The sequence below is a fragment of the Anser brachyrhynchus genome (genome assembly GCF_964034855.1).
Source record: "Anser brachyrhynchus genome assembly, chromosome: 13".
NCBI classification, from domain to species: domain Eukaryota; kingdom Metazoa; phylum Chordata; class Aves; order Anseriformes; family Anatidae; genus Anser; species Anser brachyrhynchus.
Window position 1 is genome coordinate 17,494,534 of NC_137708.1, and position 19,757 is coordinate 17,514,290.

The window sequence follows — 19,757 nt, forward strand, 5'->3', positions numbered from 1 at the left end:
CTGCATTCCTGGCACAATTTTCAGTCTTGGGAGGGTGGCCAAGAACTAAAGATATAACTCTCTGAATTTTGCTCTAAATAGATTATTTTCAAATGGTAGAACATCTGCAGTTACCTTGATCCGTAGTACTGAAGAAAGAATCTTCCTGTTGCGGTGTATGTGCCCTAATGGGGTGGGAATTGAGAATGGGAGAAGTGCTGTCTACAGAAATTCTGCTCACACTGTGGTTGAGTTTTGCCTCTTAAAGTTTCCATGGATGAATCAGTATCACTGACTGTTGTAAAGAAAAGTAAATGTCAAAAAGCTGGGCTCAAATTCTAGCTCTGTTCACAGAGCAGCAGGGCTTAAAGTCAAAAGCCCTGCTCCTCATTAAAGCCCTGGTCCTCATTAATTTGCACCCTTCCAAAACAGCCAGTGCAGTGATTGTATGAATCAGACCAGGCATAAATCTATGGCCAAATACTTGCTTTCTTAGTCTTTATCATATGTGCTGGTAAGGACACAATATGCAAACTAGCTCGTATCTTACCTTACTCTAACTTTTGGAGAATTAACATACAAAGAAAACGTAGTCCATTATTACTTTTTAAATATTCTAAAAAGTGCGGGATTACACAATATCATCGCAGGCTTGTTACCTCTTCGCAAAGGGCTGGAATGTAAGGCCTGGGCTGCTCCAACCAATGCCTTGTAAGACAAGGGGGCAGGATTTAATTAACCTATTTTTTTGATACAAATGAAGAACCTTCCCCACTCTAGACAGTAATTCCAATTAATTAAGATTCTGTAAGGCTTCCAGAAAGAGAGTATTTTCCCTCGTCATGGGCTAAGTCATAGGAAATAATCACTCACAAGTATAATAAATTAACCAAAAATGGTTTTAATGCAGGCCTTGCCTGCAGTACAGTATAAACTGTGCAGGCTTCCTAGTATAAACCATAATAGAAAATGACAAAGCAGAATGTACAGTATATCCAGCTGTAGAAACCATACAAACACTCGGAAAATGCTAGTGAAACATACACAAAGCATTCATATTAAAGACAATGTTTGTCAGACAATAAAAACAAGTATCCAAAGCTTTTGTAAAAACCCATTTGATATCAAAAGTCTCAATGCTGGCAACAGCATTTAACTCCTGAACCCTACTACACATCCCAAATGCTGTCAGCAGACCGTTTGCAATGTTCCCTGGAAAACATTTACTTCCTATTAAATTAAGGGATAAGAAATTAGTATTAAACAACCCAACACTGAGTGTCATGTCCTCTGCCGAACAGAATAGTGTTGACTGTATGCAAAGTTTGCAGACTCAAGATATGTATAAATACCAACACCAGGCCATCCTGGTTTCCTAAAACGCAACTGAATATAATAATAAATGAAATTTATTTTACTATTTTGAATAATTTAGTAGTTATTGGCACAGAGCCCACTAAGCCAGTCTTCCTTGATATGAGAAGTTCTTTATACTACAGTGGTTTACAGTGAAAGTTCTGACCCAGTTGGAGAGGTAGTATATCGGCTCCCAAATGGAGCTTCCTAATCCAAAACCAGCCTGATTCTCAGCTGAAAAACAGCTGGACAGGTAGAATACGTTATAGCAACCTGATCCTTTCTGTTTTATGTTACTAGCAAGAGGGAAGCCGCAACAGAAGCTCCCAGCTCCTAACAATGCAATCTGGAATTACTGGGGATAGCTTGAGTCTACATGATCAGTGAGCATAACAGAAGTTACACATTAACGTAATTATTGCAAAAGAAGAATGCCTGCGCATGGAGTTAATTCAGAAGAGCACCACATGTTCCACCTACCTCTTCACACAATCTCTGAGTCAGAAATATCTTATCTCCTCCTCGTGGAGGCCACGTCTGCACCCGCCCGGGTTCGTTACATCAGCAGGATGCCAGGTGTCTATACGAGAACCTCCTGCTTGTACACATCCTGGATCCTCCAGGAACAGGCACGACAAAGAAAACAAACCAACGTTTTCAAGAATCCACTGGATTTTTGTGTCTTTTATAAATTTAGGAAAATGGTGATCTGAGGAGGTGCAGCACACAACCCTAATTCAGAACAGAGATGGGGAGGACGAAGTGGTTTTTTTCCTCTCTCCAGGTTTCCCATGGGATTTAGCCCCAACGAAAAGTTTAAGTCTACTGAGTATTGAAATAGCAGAAATTCCATCAGGTAGAACACCTTTGTGTTACATAACCTGTTTGATATTAGCATTTGATGCAATCAGGTGTCTTTGTTGCTGTTTTTTTTTTTTTTTTTTAAGCACAATTGGAATAAGAAGCAAGGATAATCCCCTTGTACTTTTTTTCCTTAACATAAACCTTTTTTTTTTCTGAACAGTAGCTGTTATCCACTAAAGCTTTACACATGCTGCTGTAAATCTTAACCTTACACAGAAAAAAATTAATCAAGCAGCATGAAGGCGTAACCAGCTTATACGCTCATATTAGAAAAGTAAACTTACGTTGTACTTCACAAGGTTTACATTTCAAACTGAAGCTAGAACATGAAGAAATAAGATTTATAGGAAAGAGAAAAGCAATGCCGGAAGGTGGATCCCACTGCCCTGAGCAAAGCAAGCTGAGCCCGAACAATGAAAATCACAAAACGATACCTGACAAACATTAATTACAAACAAAATACATGGCCCAACTGTTTAAAATGACACCTACTCATCTTGTTAGTATCCAAAGAAAACAGCACAAACAGCTGAAAGCTGATATACTGGAGCTATGCGTTCGGGAGGAAGAGCGTAAAGGGAGATGGAGAAAGGACAGTTAAGAATAAAACTGCAGCAGTGGGTATGGTCTCAGTGTTAATTACCAGAAAAGGAACTAACGCATTAAGCAGGAAGAGTACATAATAATGCCACAACCTGGAAACGCTCGTCACTGCCAAACCGTTTGACAGACCATTACTTTTAATGACAGAAGCCACCCTACCATGAGTACGCTTTAATTGATGGCTTCGGAACAGGTTTATTTTTACACATGTTCTGTAACAAAACAGAAGCTGATAGAATTGGAAAAATATCAATAAAATCCAGGTATGTTCAAGTACTATGGATTGATTTCAAAAATTTGTACCACAAGAGTCACTGAAATGAAAATGTGACTCTTAAGTTAATTAATTCTGGCTTAACAAACAAGGTCAACAGCACCTCCTTAGCCTGCTAATTCAACACGTTCAGGAATGAGCCAGCTATGCAAACAGCAAATCTGTTCTGCTGGCTTAGTGACTACGCTGGAGGCAGCTGGTCCCTGAATACATCCCCACACATCTTCCTCTACATCTAACTACGGGGAGGAAAAGGTTAAATTCTATTTTTCCCTGATGCTTTACATTCATACTATGTTACAAAACCCGATGCATAAAGTCTGTAACTACTACTAAGTTGTGCTTTCAGTCCACCCAGCATACAGAATATAAAAACCACAGTTTCAGATTTTGCTGAATCACATCTCTGGTTTGTTCCAGGAAGTAAACATTCATTGCTACAGTGCTATTAAAAAGCTTCCTGGCCTCCATCAGCTACAGCACACTACATGCACTAGTACAGGCCTACGAAAACACAGTACTGCTCCTTGCTTAAAGGAATACAATCTTATTCTACTCCAAAACCACAGGGTACCAATTCAGCAAGAGAAAAAAAAAATGCAGTGCAGTGATGCTTATTAAAGTCCTAATTCCTTGGACAACACTCACTGGCCAGGGACAGGACTTAATGTAATGCAATCCACGGAGACATCAATGTGATGTCTGCTCTAAGGGAACTGTACCTGAATGTAAATGGGAGAGACGGGGAGAGGTGAGGAGGTGGCTGTTACTGGTAAATTATTTTGGAGCATTAGCTTCAGAGAACAGGGATATCTACCCTGCAGACTGCACCAGTGGATTTTACCCCTTAAAGGGGTAAAATTTTATTTGCATGTTAAAAAATCTAAAATGCACTCAGCTGAATACTTTACCTGGTTTGTTACCTGCAGCAGTGATTACAGGCAGCCTGAGGAATTTGTGTTCCAGTGCATTTACCTGGTATATTTGACAGAACCTCACGCATCCTGCATTTACCACATTCTTTGTATACAATTTTCTTTCAGAAGCTAAGCAAACAAAAAGCCAATTTAAAAAGTAAACAGGAGCCCAGCCATAGGTAGCAGGGGGTGCAATAAAAATGACTGCTTTTATGCTGCCCAGATCTCTAGTTAACAGTCTTCTTAAAGGCCAAAAATGCCAGCTGAAAACACTGTGTTCTTCTTAGTAGGTCATCTGGAATGATGTCTGAAGCATCAGCTGCACTAATGCACTGAGCAGAAAGATCTCAGTAGCAGTATGTGGAGGAACACTAAGCTTCCCCAGGGAGACCCAGCTGTTCATTTACAGGCTGCCCTGAAGAACACAGGCTCATTGTGGCTTCAGCAGCCACCCCCCAGACTCTGCATTCCTGGGCACCATCACCTGCACGGCAGCTTTCTGCACTCGGCTTTAACCTGGGGAGGCAGAGGAACCTGCCCAACTATTCCGCTGCGCTTGAATTCAGCATATACAGTCCAAATACTAGGCTGTAGGAAGGGCATCTCCTCCAACTCAGCAGAAGAGAACAAAATGGAGTTTGTTCAGTCACTCAGACACACCAGGATTTGTCCGCTTCAGTATTTGTTTCATGTTTCATTCTGAAGCTTTCAGAATCTGACAGGTGTGAATGTTGACTTATGGCTCTGCAGCTATCAAATTATTTATCATTTCCACCTGCACAAGAGTTTGTTCTAGCTAAGCGAGGCTGAGCAGCTTTTAAGAAAAGGAAAATTTGCCATTACTAACCACAAGAAAAATTACTTAATATGAGTATGTTAACGAAAGGTGTCAAAGCATCATTTAAGCACCTGGAAACCTTTTAAAGCTGCTTCTAAGTCTGAGCTGGAAAGCTGCATTATCATAAAAACATCTGTTTTAATAATAATTAGAAGACAAAATAGATTTTACTGGCTAAGGAACAAAGCTGCAGCTAGACAGCAGGCAGGGATCTGCCCGTAGATCTTCTAGGCAGCTCTTCTGCTGCTGTCTGGCAGAGAAACAACCCTGCAAGGATGGCACGGCTGTGAACAGAACCAAATCCAGAACAGACACAAGAACCTGCTCAGAAACTCTTGTAAATCCACTTGGCTTCAAACACAGCTTTGATGTTCCTGTCTTAAAAACACATTTCAGTTGACAGGATGGAAAGCAGAGTTAGCGATTTATCCTCCTGCTTTTATAAACAAGGAATTTAACAGTTTAAAGGCACAAATACACAAGTAATGGTGCTACATTCGTATACATTTCCTGCTCTGTTTAACTGCCACCTACCCCTCTAGAATACATTTTGCCAGCCAAGAAGTGACCAATTCTACTGCCACCTTTGACAGCTTAAGATCCAGCACAGGATTTCTATAAGAAATGAAGGTTTAGATTTAATAGGAAAAATAGTTTTGTTGGTTGACAGCTGTCTGATGAGAGAGCCACCCACCAGAAGTGGTAACATTCAAAGAGCCTTCGGCAACATCCAGAGGAGGAAGGAGAGTAACCTACACTGCGACTGGGAGAACCCGCCCCAATTCCCAAGACCTCATCTTCAGCAATAACAACACATTCTACAGAGTCTACCGCCTCTTCTAAACCTAAATATAGAGTTTGATGTATAAAATATCTGTCCAAAGGGCACGGTTTATACCAGGTAGTTAAACTTCTACTCTTATGGACAAAAATCTCTGCAAGAGTCTCTTCTATCTCACTAACACATTTCCACTGGTAACAGCAGCAGAGTAAATAGAGGAGAAAAGACAAGTATGTAGCCAAGGCCTTTGTCACCAAACAGATACTTACCAGGTAATTTCTCCTGACAACTGCTTCTGTAGTCAAAGTCAATACAAATGGGCTGATGAACAAACAAAATCAGGATAGAAAACACTAACAAATGATCTTAGACACAGTATACTAACACATTAAACATGCACCTAATTCAAACATGAGATGGAGTTGCCAGGTCTGATTCATGCAGATAAAAGAACGACTCGGATCTAGAAAAATGCATGTCATCCTGCCAGCAAATTCTCAGTTCTATTCCACAGAGTAAAAACAGCAATACATTCCTTTGACTGCCAATGGAGTAAAATAAAGAAAAAAAACCATAATCACCTCTCGGTGCTGAAACACCTTTAAAATACCAGTCAATACATTTACTGAGGAAGAAGTTTGAAATAATCAAGTTCACCAAATGTCTCTTCAGCATTATGGGATTAAAACCACTGCTGTGGAGTGTAAACTCCAAACACTACTGTTGGAGCTAAACATTCAGTGCACATTTCTAGCTCATGTGTTTCAAATTTACTTCTTCCTTTCTTCCTTTCTGACTCCATGAACACAAAAATTTCCATCAAACACTGATCCAGGAATGAGTTGATAATGCTCTAATTACCATGCAAACTCTGTCATTTTAGCCCTAGTAATTAATGCACATTGTAATGTCTAAAACATCCATTTGCATTTTAGGTACCTGCAAGTAGGCTTGGGCTTAAAGGGCACTGTAACTCAAAATCTAATGTAATTACACTTTCCTAGAAAAAAAAGCATCTATGGCCACAATATTCTTGAATCTTGATACTGGTAATGTGAATATTTTGTTTTCGTACACAGTTGCACATGTATATATACATGTTCAGCACTTTGTTTTTCAACAAACATATATCCAACTATCAATTTAGTGCCAAATTTAAATGAGTCTGTCTCTCCTTGAGTTGAACTGACTCAGAACTTTAAGCACATTAGAAAATGCCACTTGTCAGAGAAGGTTGGAGAATCAGTCTCAATATAAATACCATCCCCAAGAATATTATGGCTTGGAAGAATTTTGAGAACTCAAGTCCCTGATGTTTGCAAAATGAAAAGGCCTTTGGAAATACACTCGCATCAATACTTTTTACCTATTTTGAATAAAAAATATATATTATCTATAAAATAAAGAGAGCAGGCCAAAGAAGATCGGCCAGAATCACTCTATAAAACTTCTGTTCACTCCATAACTTAAACTTATAAAGCCTTGAAACATCTGGATAGCGGGATTTCTGGAGAAGCACTCTAGAATGCAGATTCCAATCAGATGATACTTCATGATGTTTTCTCATCTTGAAGATCCACTTATTTTCTGCCCCTCACAACTGAAGTCCATGCAAAGAAAAGGGATGTCGACTCCTGAGAGGAAAGCTGAAATTCAAATAAAGAAAAATGTGTAACTATAAAAGCACTGATCTGATCAGAAATATATGTCTAGTCTTGACTTTGAGCATCATTTTAAAGCCATGCAGAGTAACAGGGAAAGTGCTGCTTTTTCACCCCCCCAGTGGAATGGCAGTACGTAGTCCTCATTGGCTATCTACAGAAGAAACACTGAGGTTTTTTCTTCTCAGTGGCAGAAAATGGGATCACACATACAATATGCAAGAAGCCCATTTATAAAAACTTTGAGTTGCTCACAGTGCTTTAACTCTCAACACAGAGTTAGTCAACATCCAGACCACGTAGAGAGGCGAGTTCTATCTAATTACTCCACCCGCTGCACGTAGGACAGCAGAAGATACTCCTTGAATCTTAGGCAACAATACTACACTGTGAAAAGGCTTCGTGGAGACCAAAGAGGACACCGCGTGCAGCTGATTGAAAGAATATATGTGCAGGATACCTCCCCCCTGTTACGAAAGTCAGGACAAATTATCAACCAGTGAACGTTCTGGTAGCAGCAAACCGTATCATCTGTTGTTGCCCCCAGAATGAAAGAAAACTAAATAAGAGCAATGGGTGATGTGGGTATTACCAGCTACTTCCATTTACTCACAAGTGCATAGAGCACAGTGTGGCTGTTCTCACCCTCAGTTGCTTTCAAGACCTTATCTCCACCATCCCTCACCTTTCACAAGCCACGGAACAGACTTTTGTTCTTGTAATTAAACAACGTAGGGGCAAGAATCATTCCTGCCGCATTCAACAGAGGAGCTGCCAGGGTTGTATCCTCCCCTAATAAACAGTGTTTTTGGCTCTTGTGTAAACCATGCAAATGTCCAGCCCAGGGCTACTAGAGAGACACTATTTTCTTTTAGGTTCTCTTAAACAATGTATTTCTGGACAAGATGGAGAAATATTGGTGAAATACTGCTATGCTCAGTTGCATCAACACGACATTCTGGTGAAAGGGTCTTTGCCCTTCTGTGAGGAACAGGTTGCCCACATAAGCTGCGGATGCCCCATCCCTGGCAGTGCCCAAGGCCAGGCTGGATGGGGCTTTGGGCAACCTCATCTAGTGGGAGGTATCCCTGCCCATGGCAAAGGGTTGGAATTAGATGATCTTTAAGCCCCCTTCCAATCCAAACCATTCTATGATTCTATCACAGCCCCACCACTCTAAAGCCTTTGACATGTTAAATGACTGCCCAAGTGTCAAGTGAGATACGCCACTGTTAAAGTCAAAACCTGTCCAAGATTACCTACCAAATTCCCTGCAGAATGGTTGTTCTGAAGATAACCAAGAAAGATATACTGACCTTTCTGAACAAGCTTTGTACTGCCACCATTTTCAAACCGCTATGTCTCCCTTTCTATGGCAAGGGATGAAGCTTCAGTGGAATCTATACAAGGAAAAACAAAGTAGTTAGAGATAAGTGAATCTGTTTTTCTCACTAAGAATGTATTTTTCACTAAGTATGGGAGCGTGTCTTTAAGAATCATTCCAAACAAAAATAGACAACCACTTGTCAGAGCTAACTTAACAGCAGTATATTAACTGAGATTACTCTATTATTGGTTTCATCTATTTCATAACCGTGTCACAAACTGTAAAGCCACTATGACAAATAAAGATCTTTCAGTTTTAATGGAACATTTCAGACCCTTCTGATTAGAAAATTATACTGGTTTACTTATATTGTGTGAGATGTAATCTAAAAACTCTAACCTTAGAGCTTCATTTGCTGATGCCTTACAAAACAGGAAAAGCAGTGGTGAGAACACAAGCAAGAGTAAAACATCATCATTTGTGTCTATGATGAACTCTCCCCAAACCCTTCTGTCAGAAGGGAGTGAGGGCACCAGAGCTTACTGAACCAGGAAACCACGTTCGCTGAATACATTCGCATTAGTACAGCAGAGGTAGAAATACATAATATATTAATATATGGAATATATCATCATTCACGATAGTTTATTCCTAACATTTTCACTTGCAAAATAAAAACATCACGTTTCTATAAATACACATAGTCTAAACCTTGGAAAACTGAAAGCAGTGCAGGTCAGATGTAAGCCAGAGGTAAGCAGAACAGAAATTTCTACTTTAAACCTATAAGGTTGAGGCAGTTCGGCTTGTTTAATGTGGTGAAGAGGAAGCTCAGGGTCAACCTAATAGCGGTCTACAATTACTTGTAGACTGTTTAAAACAACTAGTTTATCAACTAGTCTGAAAGCAGCTCATACCTCATGTTTACTGGAAATAGCATCCTTCTAATTGTAGGTGACAATCACTTTTTGTTCTAACTGTAGAACTGTGTTATTACAGCCACCTATGCATGAGAACCTCAAAAACAGTCTATATGCATAGATCTGTCTTCACAGCCTGCCTGAGAGGAAGATTATCATACTGCACTTCTCGCCACCTGCAAAACACGGTTAGGTGAAACAAACTGTCCTATCAAAAAAAGGAAACAGAAAGACACCCAACAACAACAACAAAAAAATCTGCAGCAGCTGTAGGATGAAGATTCAATTCCCTAATGTAACTTATAGAGTTGTTCCCATGCCTGTTAAAAACAGGATTTCAAAACTGTATTGTTCTGTAGACATCTTAACTGACCTGGCGCCGTTCAGTTTTAAAATCCAGAGCTCACTGTTATACATGATGGTCAAAATGCAAGAGTGGCATCAAACAGTGTCAAAAATCAACTTGGCACAGAACTTTCTTAAGGTAAAGGAAGAAAAACAAACAGCAAACACTTCCCCCTTACCACTCAACAATAGGTACACAATAAATAAATTTGCCTAGGCCTTTTGTTTCTTTATTATGCATACAAGGAACCACTGCTATTTCCATATTTATTAGCATAGACATCTATTTTATCACGCAAAATCTATTTATTCAGATGGGAAGTTCCAGGCAACAGCCTTTTATACTGCATACCTTTAGAAAAAAATAAGTTTGAAGTGCCAAAGGGAACTGATAAAAGGATATATAGATCTGCTACCCTGGGATATGTGCCTCGCTGAAATTTCACTACCAACTTCTTACGGAATATCTTTTTTTCGAGTAATTCATTTAGCAGCTGCAGGTCTGATCCACATACAAAACCATATTGGTTTTACTAAATATATTTGCCAATGCATTTGGTTAAACTGATGCGGATTCCTGCACAGGTACCCCTCTGTCGTTTGAAAACTGATTAGAATGCAGTCAGTGATGCAAGGTTTAGCACTGCTTTAACTTAATCCTTCTTCTGCCAGATGCAATTTAAACATTTATATCACGCCTGAAATCCAGAGATGCAAATCTAGTCTTTTGTCTCAGTTTACTGGATTGCACAATACACCATTGTACTGTCTGAGCAATCTCTGCTCGCTTCCAGCATTTAAGTAGCTTTTTTAATTTCTCGATGGATAGAAATTTAATCCCTACAATCACAACAGATGACTTCTCTACTCAAAGGACTGCTACGCCAAATTAGCTGGTATCACAGGACATGATGCTCCTTTAATTAGACTCCTACCAATCTGAATTGAAATTCCAAGCACATGCCTTCAGACACCTGAAGCTTCATCACATCAACAGAGATCACCAACTTCCGCCTATTTCTCAGGATATGCTGGTTTCTGCTGGAAAGATGTTACTTAGTGCAGATGACAAATTTTTGAAGATGAGAACAATCGGAGAAAGATTTGATTCATACTGGAGCCTTTTGTACAAGTTAAAATGAAACATATTATTAAATTATTAATCAATCTAAGAAATCAGATGTTGCTATGAATGTACACAAATGGCTGTCCTACCCTAGGCTCCATGAGACAAAGAGCACAAGCATTCACAGTACCGACACATCCGCGACCAACGCGTCAAATGCATTATAGATGAATTCTTTGAAAAAACTGATAACCTTATAAAAGCTGCCAGCATGTGATTTGGGCTAGCTCACTGGCTAGACAGATTAAACAGATGCCTGTGAATAAGGGATGAGCATTAATAAATCTGAAAAAAAAATATCATTTTACCATGACTTTGGAAGCAAATGTTTTCACTCTCTGGCTAAGAAATGAAACAAAAGGTTCCCCACAATAATTTTTTGCCCCTAAGTGAAACATTAAAAGCCTTAGCAAGTCAGGAGATATATATAAACCAAAAATCCAACCAGTAAGGGCGCACACACATTTAAATATCTGTATCACAGAAAAAAAGGACAACCTTATGGATAAGATGACTGAGAAGGTGGCCTGTACGCTCTTGGGACCCCAGATGAAGCTACCTCACCTCCTTGCTGTCAGTTGGGTTTGTCCTCTCCTCATGAATCTCCAAGTCCCCTTAATGACTGATGAGGAGAGCCCTCATTACTATGCCCTGCTACATAACAGAGGTGCATGAGCAATTGCAGGTGAAACTCCAGGAGAAGAGAGACCCCACTTAAATACAACAGGGCAGTTATTACTCTGATCTTGATGCAGCTGGCAGTGCCATCTCCTAAGACTGCAGGATCGAAATACCTGCCTTTCTGTGCTTACTCAGCTCCAGCTTTGTCTATGGGTGATTAATGTCCAGGTGATGTCTCCCCCAGCACCTTTTACATTACTCGAAATGATAAAGAGACGTTTGTTATCTGCACAGGCACAATGGTACAGTGACAAGTTTAGAAAAAATGCTCCAAGAGATAGATTTATCATGTATCAGAAAACTACTTTAAAATATTTTACATGCGTTGTTATTGAATCAGTTGTGACCCTACCCGGTGGTCATGGAGTGAAGACTCAGGCATCCCTTGTCTGCTACAGAGCTTTTTGATGAAAGCTCTTGTGCATCCCTGCACTTGTGAAACTAGATCATTGACAGAGATGAAAGCTGCATTATAACTGGAAGCCACGCTGGTCCGCAGCACCGGCCACAGCAACATCCAGGGAAGGGCGCTAGCTTCCTCCCCTCCCAGCCACACACACTCCCCCTAATCCCCTTGAGGGATTTTATCTTGCAAAATTCAGATGTTCAGACTGAGGTGACAGGAGGATTTGGCTGTTTGTAAGAAGAATAAGGGAAGTGGATTCCTCTCAATGTTTGCACTAGCAGCTGAATTCCAGCTCCAAATCACTTATTTGTAGACACACAAGACACATTGTCCTTACCTAGGGCATTGTTTTATTTCTTGTTCCCATCTTTACTTCACACTCTCTACAGAAAGAAAACAAAAAACCCTCCAGTCGTGGCCCGAGGTCCATAGACTAACAGCTAGCCATCCCCTCATGGAATGTGCTCAGCCTGTTTTCTCACTTTTGTGTTTACCTGTGCACAGCCTCAGTTTGGCTTTTGTAAGACAGAAAGATGTTCTATTCTACCGTTGTTACAGCTTTACAGGTTCTTGGATTAAAATTACAAACGTTTTTTTCACCAAGAAAGACTAGTAAAGGCCATTTATTTCATAAGCACTACAAACTGTGGGACTTCATCTAAGCTCCAGATTCAGATTCTGGGATCCGACTTAGCCAAAATTCATGTCACTGTCAAACATTTTCATACTTACGAATTAATTTTTTATTCAGAGAATTTTTGTACTTTGGAAAAGTTGGAAGAACTTCAGATTGATTCCTAAAGGAGTTATTTTAAGCATCATAAGCAATACACAGAGATGCCATATTTTGTTATTTTTACAGTCAATTTGTGTTACCTTATCACTGCCAAAATATATAGAACAAAACAGGAGGAACAGATAGTTTTCTACCCACACAAACACTAACTAATTAAAGCAGTTAATCTGAAGTAAAGCTGAAATGAGCCTCTTTAGCCCTATTCACAAAATCCTGGAGAGTACACTTTCCCAGCAGTACATGCAGCATGCCTTGGAAAAAACATAGGCTGTTTATTTTGCAGTGGAACAAATGGTTGCAAGTAAGACCTAACCAGAGACTGAAGAGCAAACACTGTGCTGCTCAGATTAAAGAGCTCGTTGCACGGTATTTCACGCACCTATACAAAAATTCACGTGGAAAGTTCTTGTTTTCCCTTTTAACCAAGACAACTGCCTTCCTCATGGGTTCCCAAACATATATTGTGCACCTATCATTAAAATGTATGCCATGAGAGGGGACATGATTGGCAAAGTTTCTGAAAACCGTTCTGTAGCAATAAAGAAAGCGACTATGGAAACCAAGTCTCTGAACAATAAAGCAGTGGTATTTGGTTCTCCAAGTATACTTGCTTGATCCATTAATTACAGCAACCTTAGAATTAAACATGCTTTCACCATTCTGTAGAAGTGAAAAGAACAGGGAGCTTATGATGTTTCTTTCAAGGGAATCTAATTGTCTTTCCTATAGCATGTAGTAATGTTGCTGTCAGTTTTACTGTTACTATAAATGTGGATGACATCCTTGGTCTACAGAAAAAAAACAAAACAAAAAAATATGAACTCTCGCTTAACTTAGCAGCAGGATTTCTGAATCCTGGTAACATGATAAATATGAACCCTGACATCAACCCTGATATTCTGCTACATACTGTATTCTCCAACGACCAAAGCCTGGTGATAAATATGTAAGAAAAAAACCCTCACGTTCGAGCAGAGAATAGTAGTAGTAACAAACCATTAAACTAATTTTGGATGCATCTCACAAAAATCAAAGAACGGATATACATATAAAGTCCTTTTTCTAATAGGACATCCATAGCATAAAAAATACTTTATCATTTCAGAAACAATACAATAGATTACAACAATACAACAATACAATAGAAACAGTACAATAGATTTAATCAATCTATTGTACAAACATGCCAGTTCACCCAGAATTGCTCTTAGCATATATATTTTATAAAGATTAGATAGCACATAGATAGGTACTGTCTAATCTGTAAGTGTTATAGCGTCAAAAACAGATGAACTTTTATCCTCTTGTACTAAAACTGAACAAAGTATAAAGTAGCTTCCTAAATGTAACACTACATTCAGGTGCTTGCATGCACATTTTCAAACTCTCAGAGGATAAATGCACGTAAAAACCTCTTAGTCTTTTTATTTTTGTAGGCACAGCTTTATGTCTCCAGTAACTGTGTTGCACACAACAGCGTTTATATATAAATACATTCAGTTTGTGGAAATTTCAATTTCTTTCTGCAACTTCTAACAACCTCTCAGTCCATTTATTTTCAAGTATAAAGCTACTACTAAAAAAACAAACAAATAAACCACACACCTGATTTCAAAGTAGGGCTTATTTTTAGTGTGTGTTCATTAGTCGAGTCAGAGCTGCCTAGTGATTTAACCAACGCACTTTTTTTTTTAATTTGATTAGCTCTCATAATTCAGGAATTAGTCACTGTAGCTTAAGACACAACTCATTTCCTTTAGGGCTACCTTACCATGAGGCTCTTCATCTATTCCATCATCTTCCCACTGCTCTTCATTTGCTAGGAGAGGATTCTGAGCTTCACACAAAGCTCTCATTGGGAAAAAATGTCCATCACCCTGGCTGCATACAAAAATATAAAAATGCTGTAAAGAAGTAGCAAGTGATTCTGAAGGATTATTATTTCTACACATGTTCTTTCTGCCTCTGCAAACAAAGTCTTCTTTTGCCTGAATATCCAATGTTTACTTAATATGCTTTAAAACTTTGAAAAATACTGTGTTTATTTTTTGTGGCAGCTGAGATACTAAATTTTACTAATTTCAAACCTGAATTCCTTCAAGCTTTTTGGAGAATAAAATTAAAACCTATGTCCTGAATGAAGTAATTTCTAGCAGAATTTAAACGTGTAACTTGATCAAGATATTTGGACATAACAGAAAAAAAAAAAAACTTACGGACAGCTAGAAGTGAGAGGGAACTACGGAAAATATTTATGTAGAAAGAGCAATTTTACCTGTTTTTATCTATGCCATAGACTCTTCAGAGCAGAAATTATACTTAAGTGTTTGAATGATGCCCAATAGGAAATGGCCCCAATCTTAGTTAAATGTTACTGAAAGACAAGACCAACTTTCCTGTGACCTAAACATGTAAATAACATGGGAAAAAAACACCCCATGCAAAAAATCTAAAACTGGAAAAGCTGTTATTCCTTTACTCTACCAAATATAAATGTGTTTGTGTGTCAGTAATTTGTTTGATATCCAGAAATTCATGTAAAATAAACTAACAAGGTTAAAAACAGGATGTTACAGATTGGTCTGCCCCATATTTCAATTCTTAACATCCAGCAGCCTATACAGAGGAACTGTAAATTAGCTGAAGTACCTTTCTCTTCTGATAATTTATCCTTACCCAAGGAAAATAATCTGGGTGTTCTCCCTAGGATTACTACATGCTCTGTTAACGTGCCTCTGACTAGCATTCTGCGCTGCCTTTCATTAACAGAAAGACTTCCTGTGCTAATCTTTTCCCTTGGACTATTCTTAGAAGCAGAAAACAGATGGCACTTGGGATGCAGCTGGGTCTTAGATCTTATACACCACTACTTGAAAAAGTTTCAAGTTGCTGTGCTATGAAGTTATTTTAAATTGTGTGCAATAACTAAAGGAATTTAATTGGAGTATACTTTACTGCTGGTCGACTAAGTGCCAAAATGACACCTTCTCCTAAATTAAATAGCATAAATCGTTTCAGCCACAGGAGTCTGAGGATGAAGAAATCAGCATTTTTGCAGTGAACACCCATCCGCACGTTGCCAGGAGTCTAAAAAGAAAGTTCAAACACCCTGTGCAGTGCGTTTACGTGACAGAAAGCTTTCACTTCCAGACTTCTTGTGTACAGGATTAACACAGATGGTGCTTGCTGGTGCATTTACAGCGATGTACAATAGCAGGCAGCCAAGCCACACAGTAATAGACATAACATGTGAGGCCATAAGAGAGATTTAGAAGTCAGTCCCTTTAGTTAATTCTATCAGCTTTTAGCACTGACTTGATTATTACTTACCTAGAGGCAATAGGCAGCAACCACAGCTTTTTTTCTTCTCCAAACACTTGTTGAAGATTCTTTACAAAGCCAAGATTGAATCCGTTTTTATCTGGGCCATTTTGAAACACTGGAGCTGAGAAAGCCTCTACATACAGATGCAATTTCAGTGAAAAAATGAAAATCAACGCCAAATACAATGAAACAGGACTGTGCATGTTGTAGCCATCTAAGGACAACATTATTTGCCAAATTATTAGCTAGCATTACAAAGACACAAAGTGTGAAAATAATAGGTTTTTTATTTTGCAAGCCTGTAATGACTTTCAAACTGAAGGTAGGAATTTGGTCTTGGAAAATTAACTGCATGGAATAATCAAACTGAACTAAAATCAGTCTGTTTAATCTACAAGAGAGAGTTAGAAGATCTTTGCATGAAATTTGTTGAAATAAAGTGGGTAGAAATTTCTAAATCAAAAATCTGCAGAATTAAGTACGTCTGTCTTCAATGCATAGTGCAGAAGTGGGACTGGAGACTTAAATTGCCTCATTCGTTAATGATATAACGCACGAACATATGCAGATAGGCCCTCTGTTATGGTGAGAAATAAAATTAAAAAAGAAAGAGAGGGGAGGAGAACCTCGAGTACACTAGAAACAATTTTATCTACCTTCTAAGCTGCTGCAGAGGTCTGATGTTTTGGGCTAGATGAGCTTCAGTGCCCCTTGAAATGAGTTTTAAAGTTAATAATTATACAAAATCTGAGTATTTGCTCAAACTCTTGACACTGTTTTGTTATAGAACTTTATCCAAAAATCTTTAAAAATTGAACAGCTTATATGAAGAAAGAAAAAGAAATCACTCCATAAAATCATACTGCTTCAGATTTTAATTTCAATGGCTTAATTTTACAGTCCTAATCTCTTTGCCTTTGTCACTGAAGATGGACACTGTTTCTCCCAACCTCACTAGGCTTAGGATGCACTCCAGCATATGAGCATAAACAACCATTATTCCTGAAAAGCTGCACTCATTTTACAGCAAACGTAGTTACACATATGCATAACATTTGTATAATTGGACTCTTACACTTTAAAGCTCTAGTTTCCCTAACAAAGCTTTTGTCACATCAGCTAATAAATGCAGCTCATTTGCAGCAAGAAATTTCTGCAGCACTGTGCCAAGACCTTAAATCCTCCTCCCCTCACAAGCCAGCAAGAACATACAGTAGAACAGTATTTTTTCCCCTCTTTCTTGTTACAGCACTGCTTAATGGAGTGTCTCACCTAAGGAAGACACAAGAGCCTTACCTAAAGTAGATCTGTTTCTACTGACAAGCCAACAATGGTAGCCAAACAGAAACATAAGGCTTACAAAGAACATAACCGCCACAAAGAGAAGGAAAAGGACGTGAAATTTGGAACGTCCATTAGTCAGTTCTCCCTAGAAAGAGAAGAAACACAGAACAACTGATAAGAACAAATAAAAGCTGATAATTCTTTCTTCCTAGAGAAGAAAGATATCCTCTAGAATACTTATTTTGAGTTATCAAACTACTATACAAAAAGTTGCATCTTACTATAAAAAGCAAGAAAAGACAAAGAAGTGATCTGATTCACTTCCCCTCCCATAACCAAAGCTGAAGGAGTGGTATGCTACTAATTTTCTACATGTGACAGAGCCAGTAAAATCACACCGTCTTCCCACCTGGGCACAAGACTGTCCTGTGTCCACAGGGAAACAGGCAGGCACAAGCTCTTGAATTCCTCCGTATAAGTATACATCTACAGATGGGCTGTGGGGACCCCAAAGCAAAAAAAAAAATACCTCTAAGCATTTGTACACCATACATATGCAAGCAGAGAGTTAAAGTCTCTGTGCCTTTCTTAGCATAAAAAATAATTCCTGCCAGTGTTTCATGAATATCTCAGGAGGCATTTTAGGTAGGTGATTAGACATTTAAAAAAAAAACAAAAAGGAATTAATAAGTTAATGCACAGCAAAATTAAGTTACTTAAACGCTGTCATTTAGAGTTGACAGCACAGGGGACATTAAAGAAAAAAGACCAGACACATAAGGTCTCCCTTAGCTTACTGGAGTTGCCAGGTGGCATTACTTGCACATAAATGATCATTGATAACTGAATAAGAAGCATGATTTATTTCCATCAACTTTTAAATCAAGAAAGGAGTCATATGGGGATTAGAAATTGAACAAGTTTTTTTGACATTGTTCAGTAAATATGTACAGATCAGTGCTAGGCTGTTATGCTTTGCTATCAGAACAGAGAAGGGAGCTGATACTCTTCAAAACATGAAGCTGCTGGAAACCGTCAGTTAGAGTGAACAGTATGGTGGCAACCCCAGGTTCTGCAGTCTACACCTTCCTTTACTTGCTCTATCCCTATGGGCAAGGGACCTAATCCTTAAGACAGGAATACAGACAAAGGTAAAAGAAATATGCCCAGGCAGTTCAGGAAACAACATAAAAGAAAAACACCCACCCACAATTAATGGTTTCCTGTAATAAGACAGAACTACGTAGGAGGCATTCTTGCAACCACTTTAAAGGCATCAAATGTTGACTGCTAAGAATTTCTACCTAGAAGACAACTGTTTCCATAATCAGCAGAAGTTGGTTGTTGTTGGCTTTTTACACCCCCCCTCCTCCCCCCCCAATAAGGAGGTCTGACCAGCCAACAACAGCTGTATTTTGATGTGGGAAGATTAACCACATTTATGTCTAAGAGGCTAACCTAACTCAAGCTGTGTTTATCCCTGTGCAACACCTCTGACCCTGGTGATAGGGCTGATGATATACCCTAATGTATATTGAAAAATCACCAGAACATTTTAGTAAACTGCAATCCTGGGCTCTCTTTCAGTGAAGTGTATCTTCTTTGGAATGACATTTGAGTTTTCTAAGCTAATAAACTTGTGATAAATTCAAAAGAATCTGAGATACACATGTTCATATACATTTGTACAAGAAAGAACTTCTTTTCCAGAAGCTACCCCTACGATTTGAAATTCCCAAAGTCTATTTTCTCCTCACTGTGTGCAGTTCAGACATATTGGGAGTTACACTCAAATACGGGCTCAAAAAAACCCACATCTTATGGAACAAACACAAACCCTCCATTGACTGAAAGCAAACAAGTACCTAGAGTGCCTAAATCCCACCAGCTCGGAAGATACAAAAAAGTAACCAGATTCCATGACTTACTGTACAATACTTAATGAAATACTTGAAGACTGTTGCAGCAATATACAGGCAATACAACAAAGAATAGGCTAAGAAGAGTAGGAAGAACTTGTAGTTAGAGAATCCAATGCAGTTATTCACCCTAGAGAACAAAAGCAAAGTTAGAATCGGGATATGTGCAGCACGCTTATAACACAGTTAACTGCTACATTGTGGGGGAGGTTATTAACCCTCTTCATTATAGAATGTAATTTCATCAATAAACAGCTCCCCTTAGTGGTCTAAATGAAATATAACTGAAGTCTTTTTGCTTTTCACTTGAAGACTTGTTCTGCCAAGTAAAAAAAACATAGTTCGTGTTTTCGAGA

General features: G+C 38.8%; 1 protein-coding gene across 2 annotated transcripts in view; it reads right to left on the minus strand.

Annotated features, from left to right (window-relative positions):
• Positions 1-863: 863 nt before the first annotated feature.
• Positions 864-19,757, minus strand: part of ZDHHC15 (zDHHC palmitoyltransferase 15) — a 28,786-nt gene continuing 9,892 nt past the window's right edge. The window contains exons 7-12 of one of the 2 annotated variants that reach the window (XM_080553943.1): positions 19,411-19,531; positions 17,495-17,627; positions 16,205-16,331; positions 14,646-14,755; positions 8,590-8,673; positions 864-7,258 (exon numbers count right to left, since the gene is read on the minus strand). In XM_080553943.1, the coding sequence (XP_080410069.1) occupies positions 8,630-8,673; positions 14,646-14,755; positions 16,205-16,331; positions 17,495-17,627; positions 19,411-19,531 (535 nt within the window). In that variant the 3' untranslated portion in view covers positions 864-7,258; positions 8,590-8,629. The other variant, XM_080553944.1, reaches the window with a different exon arrangement.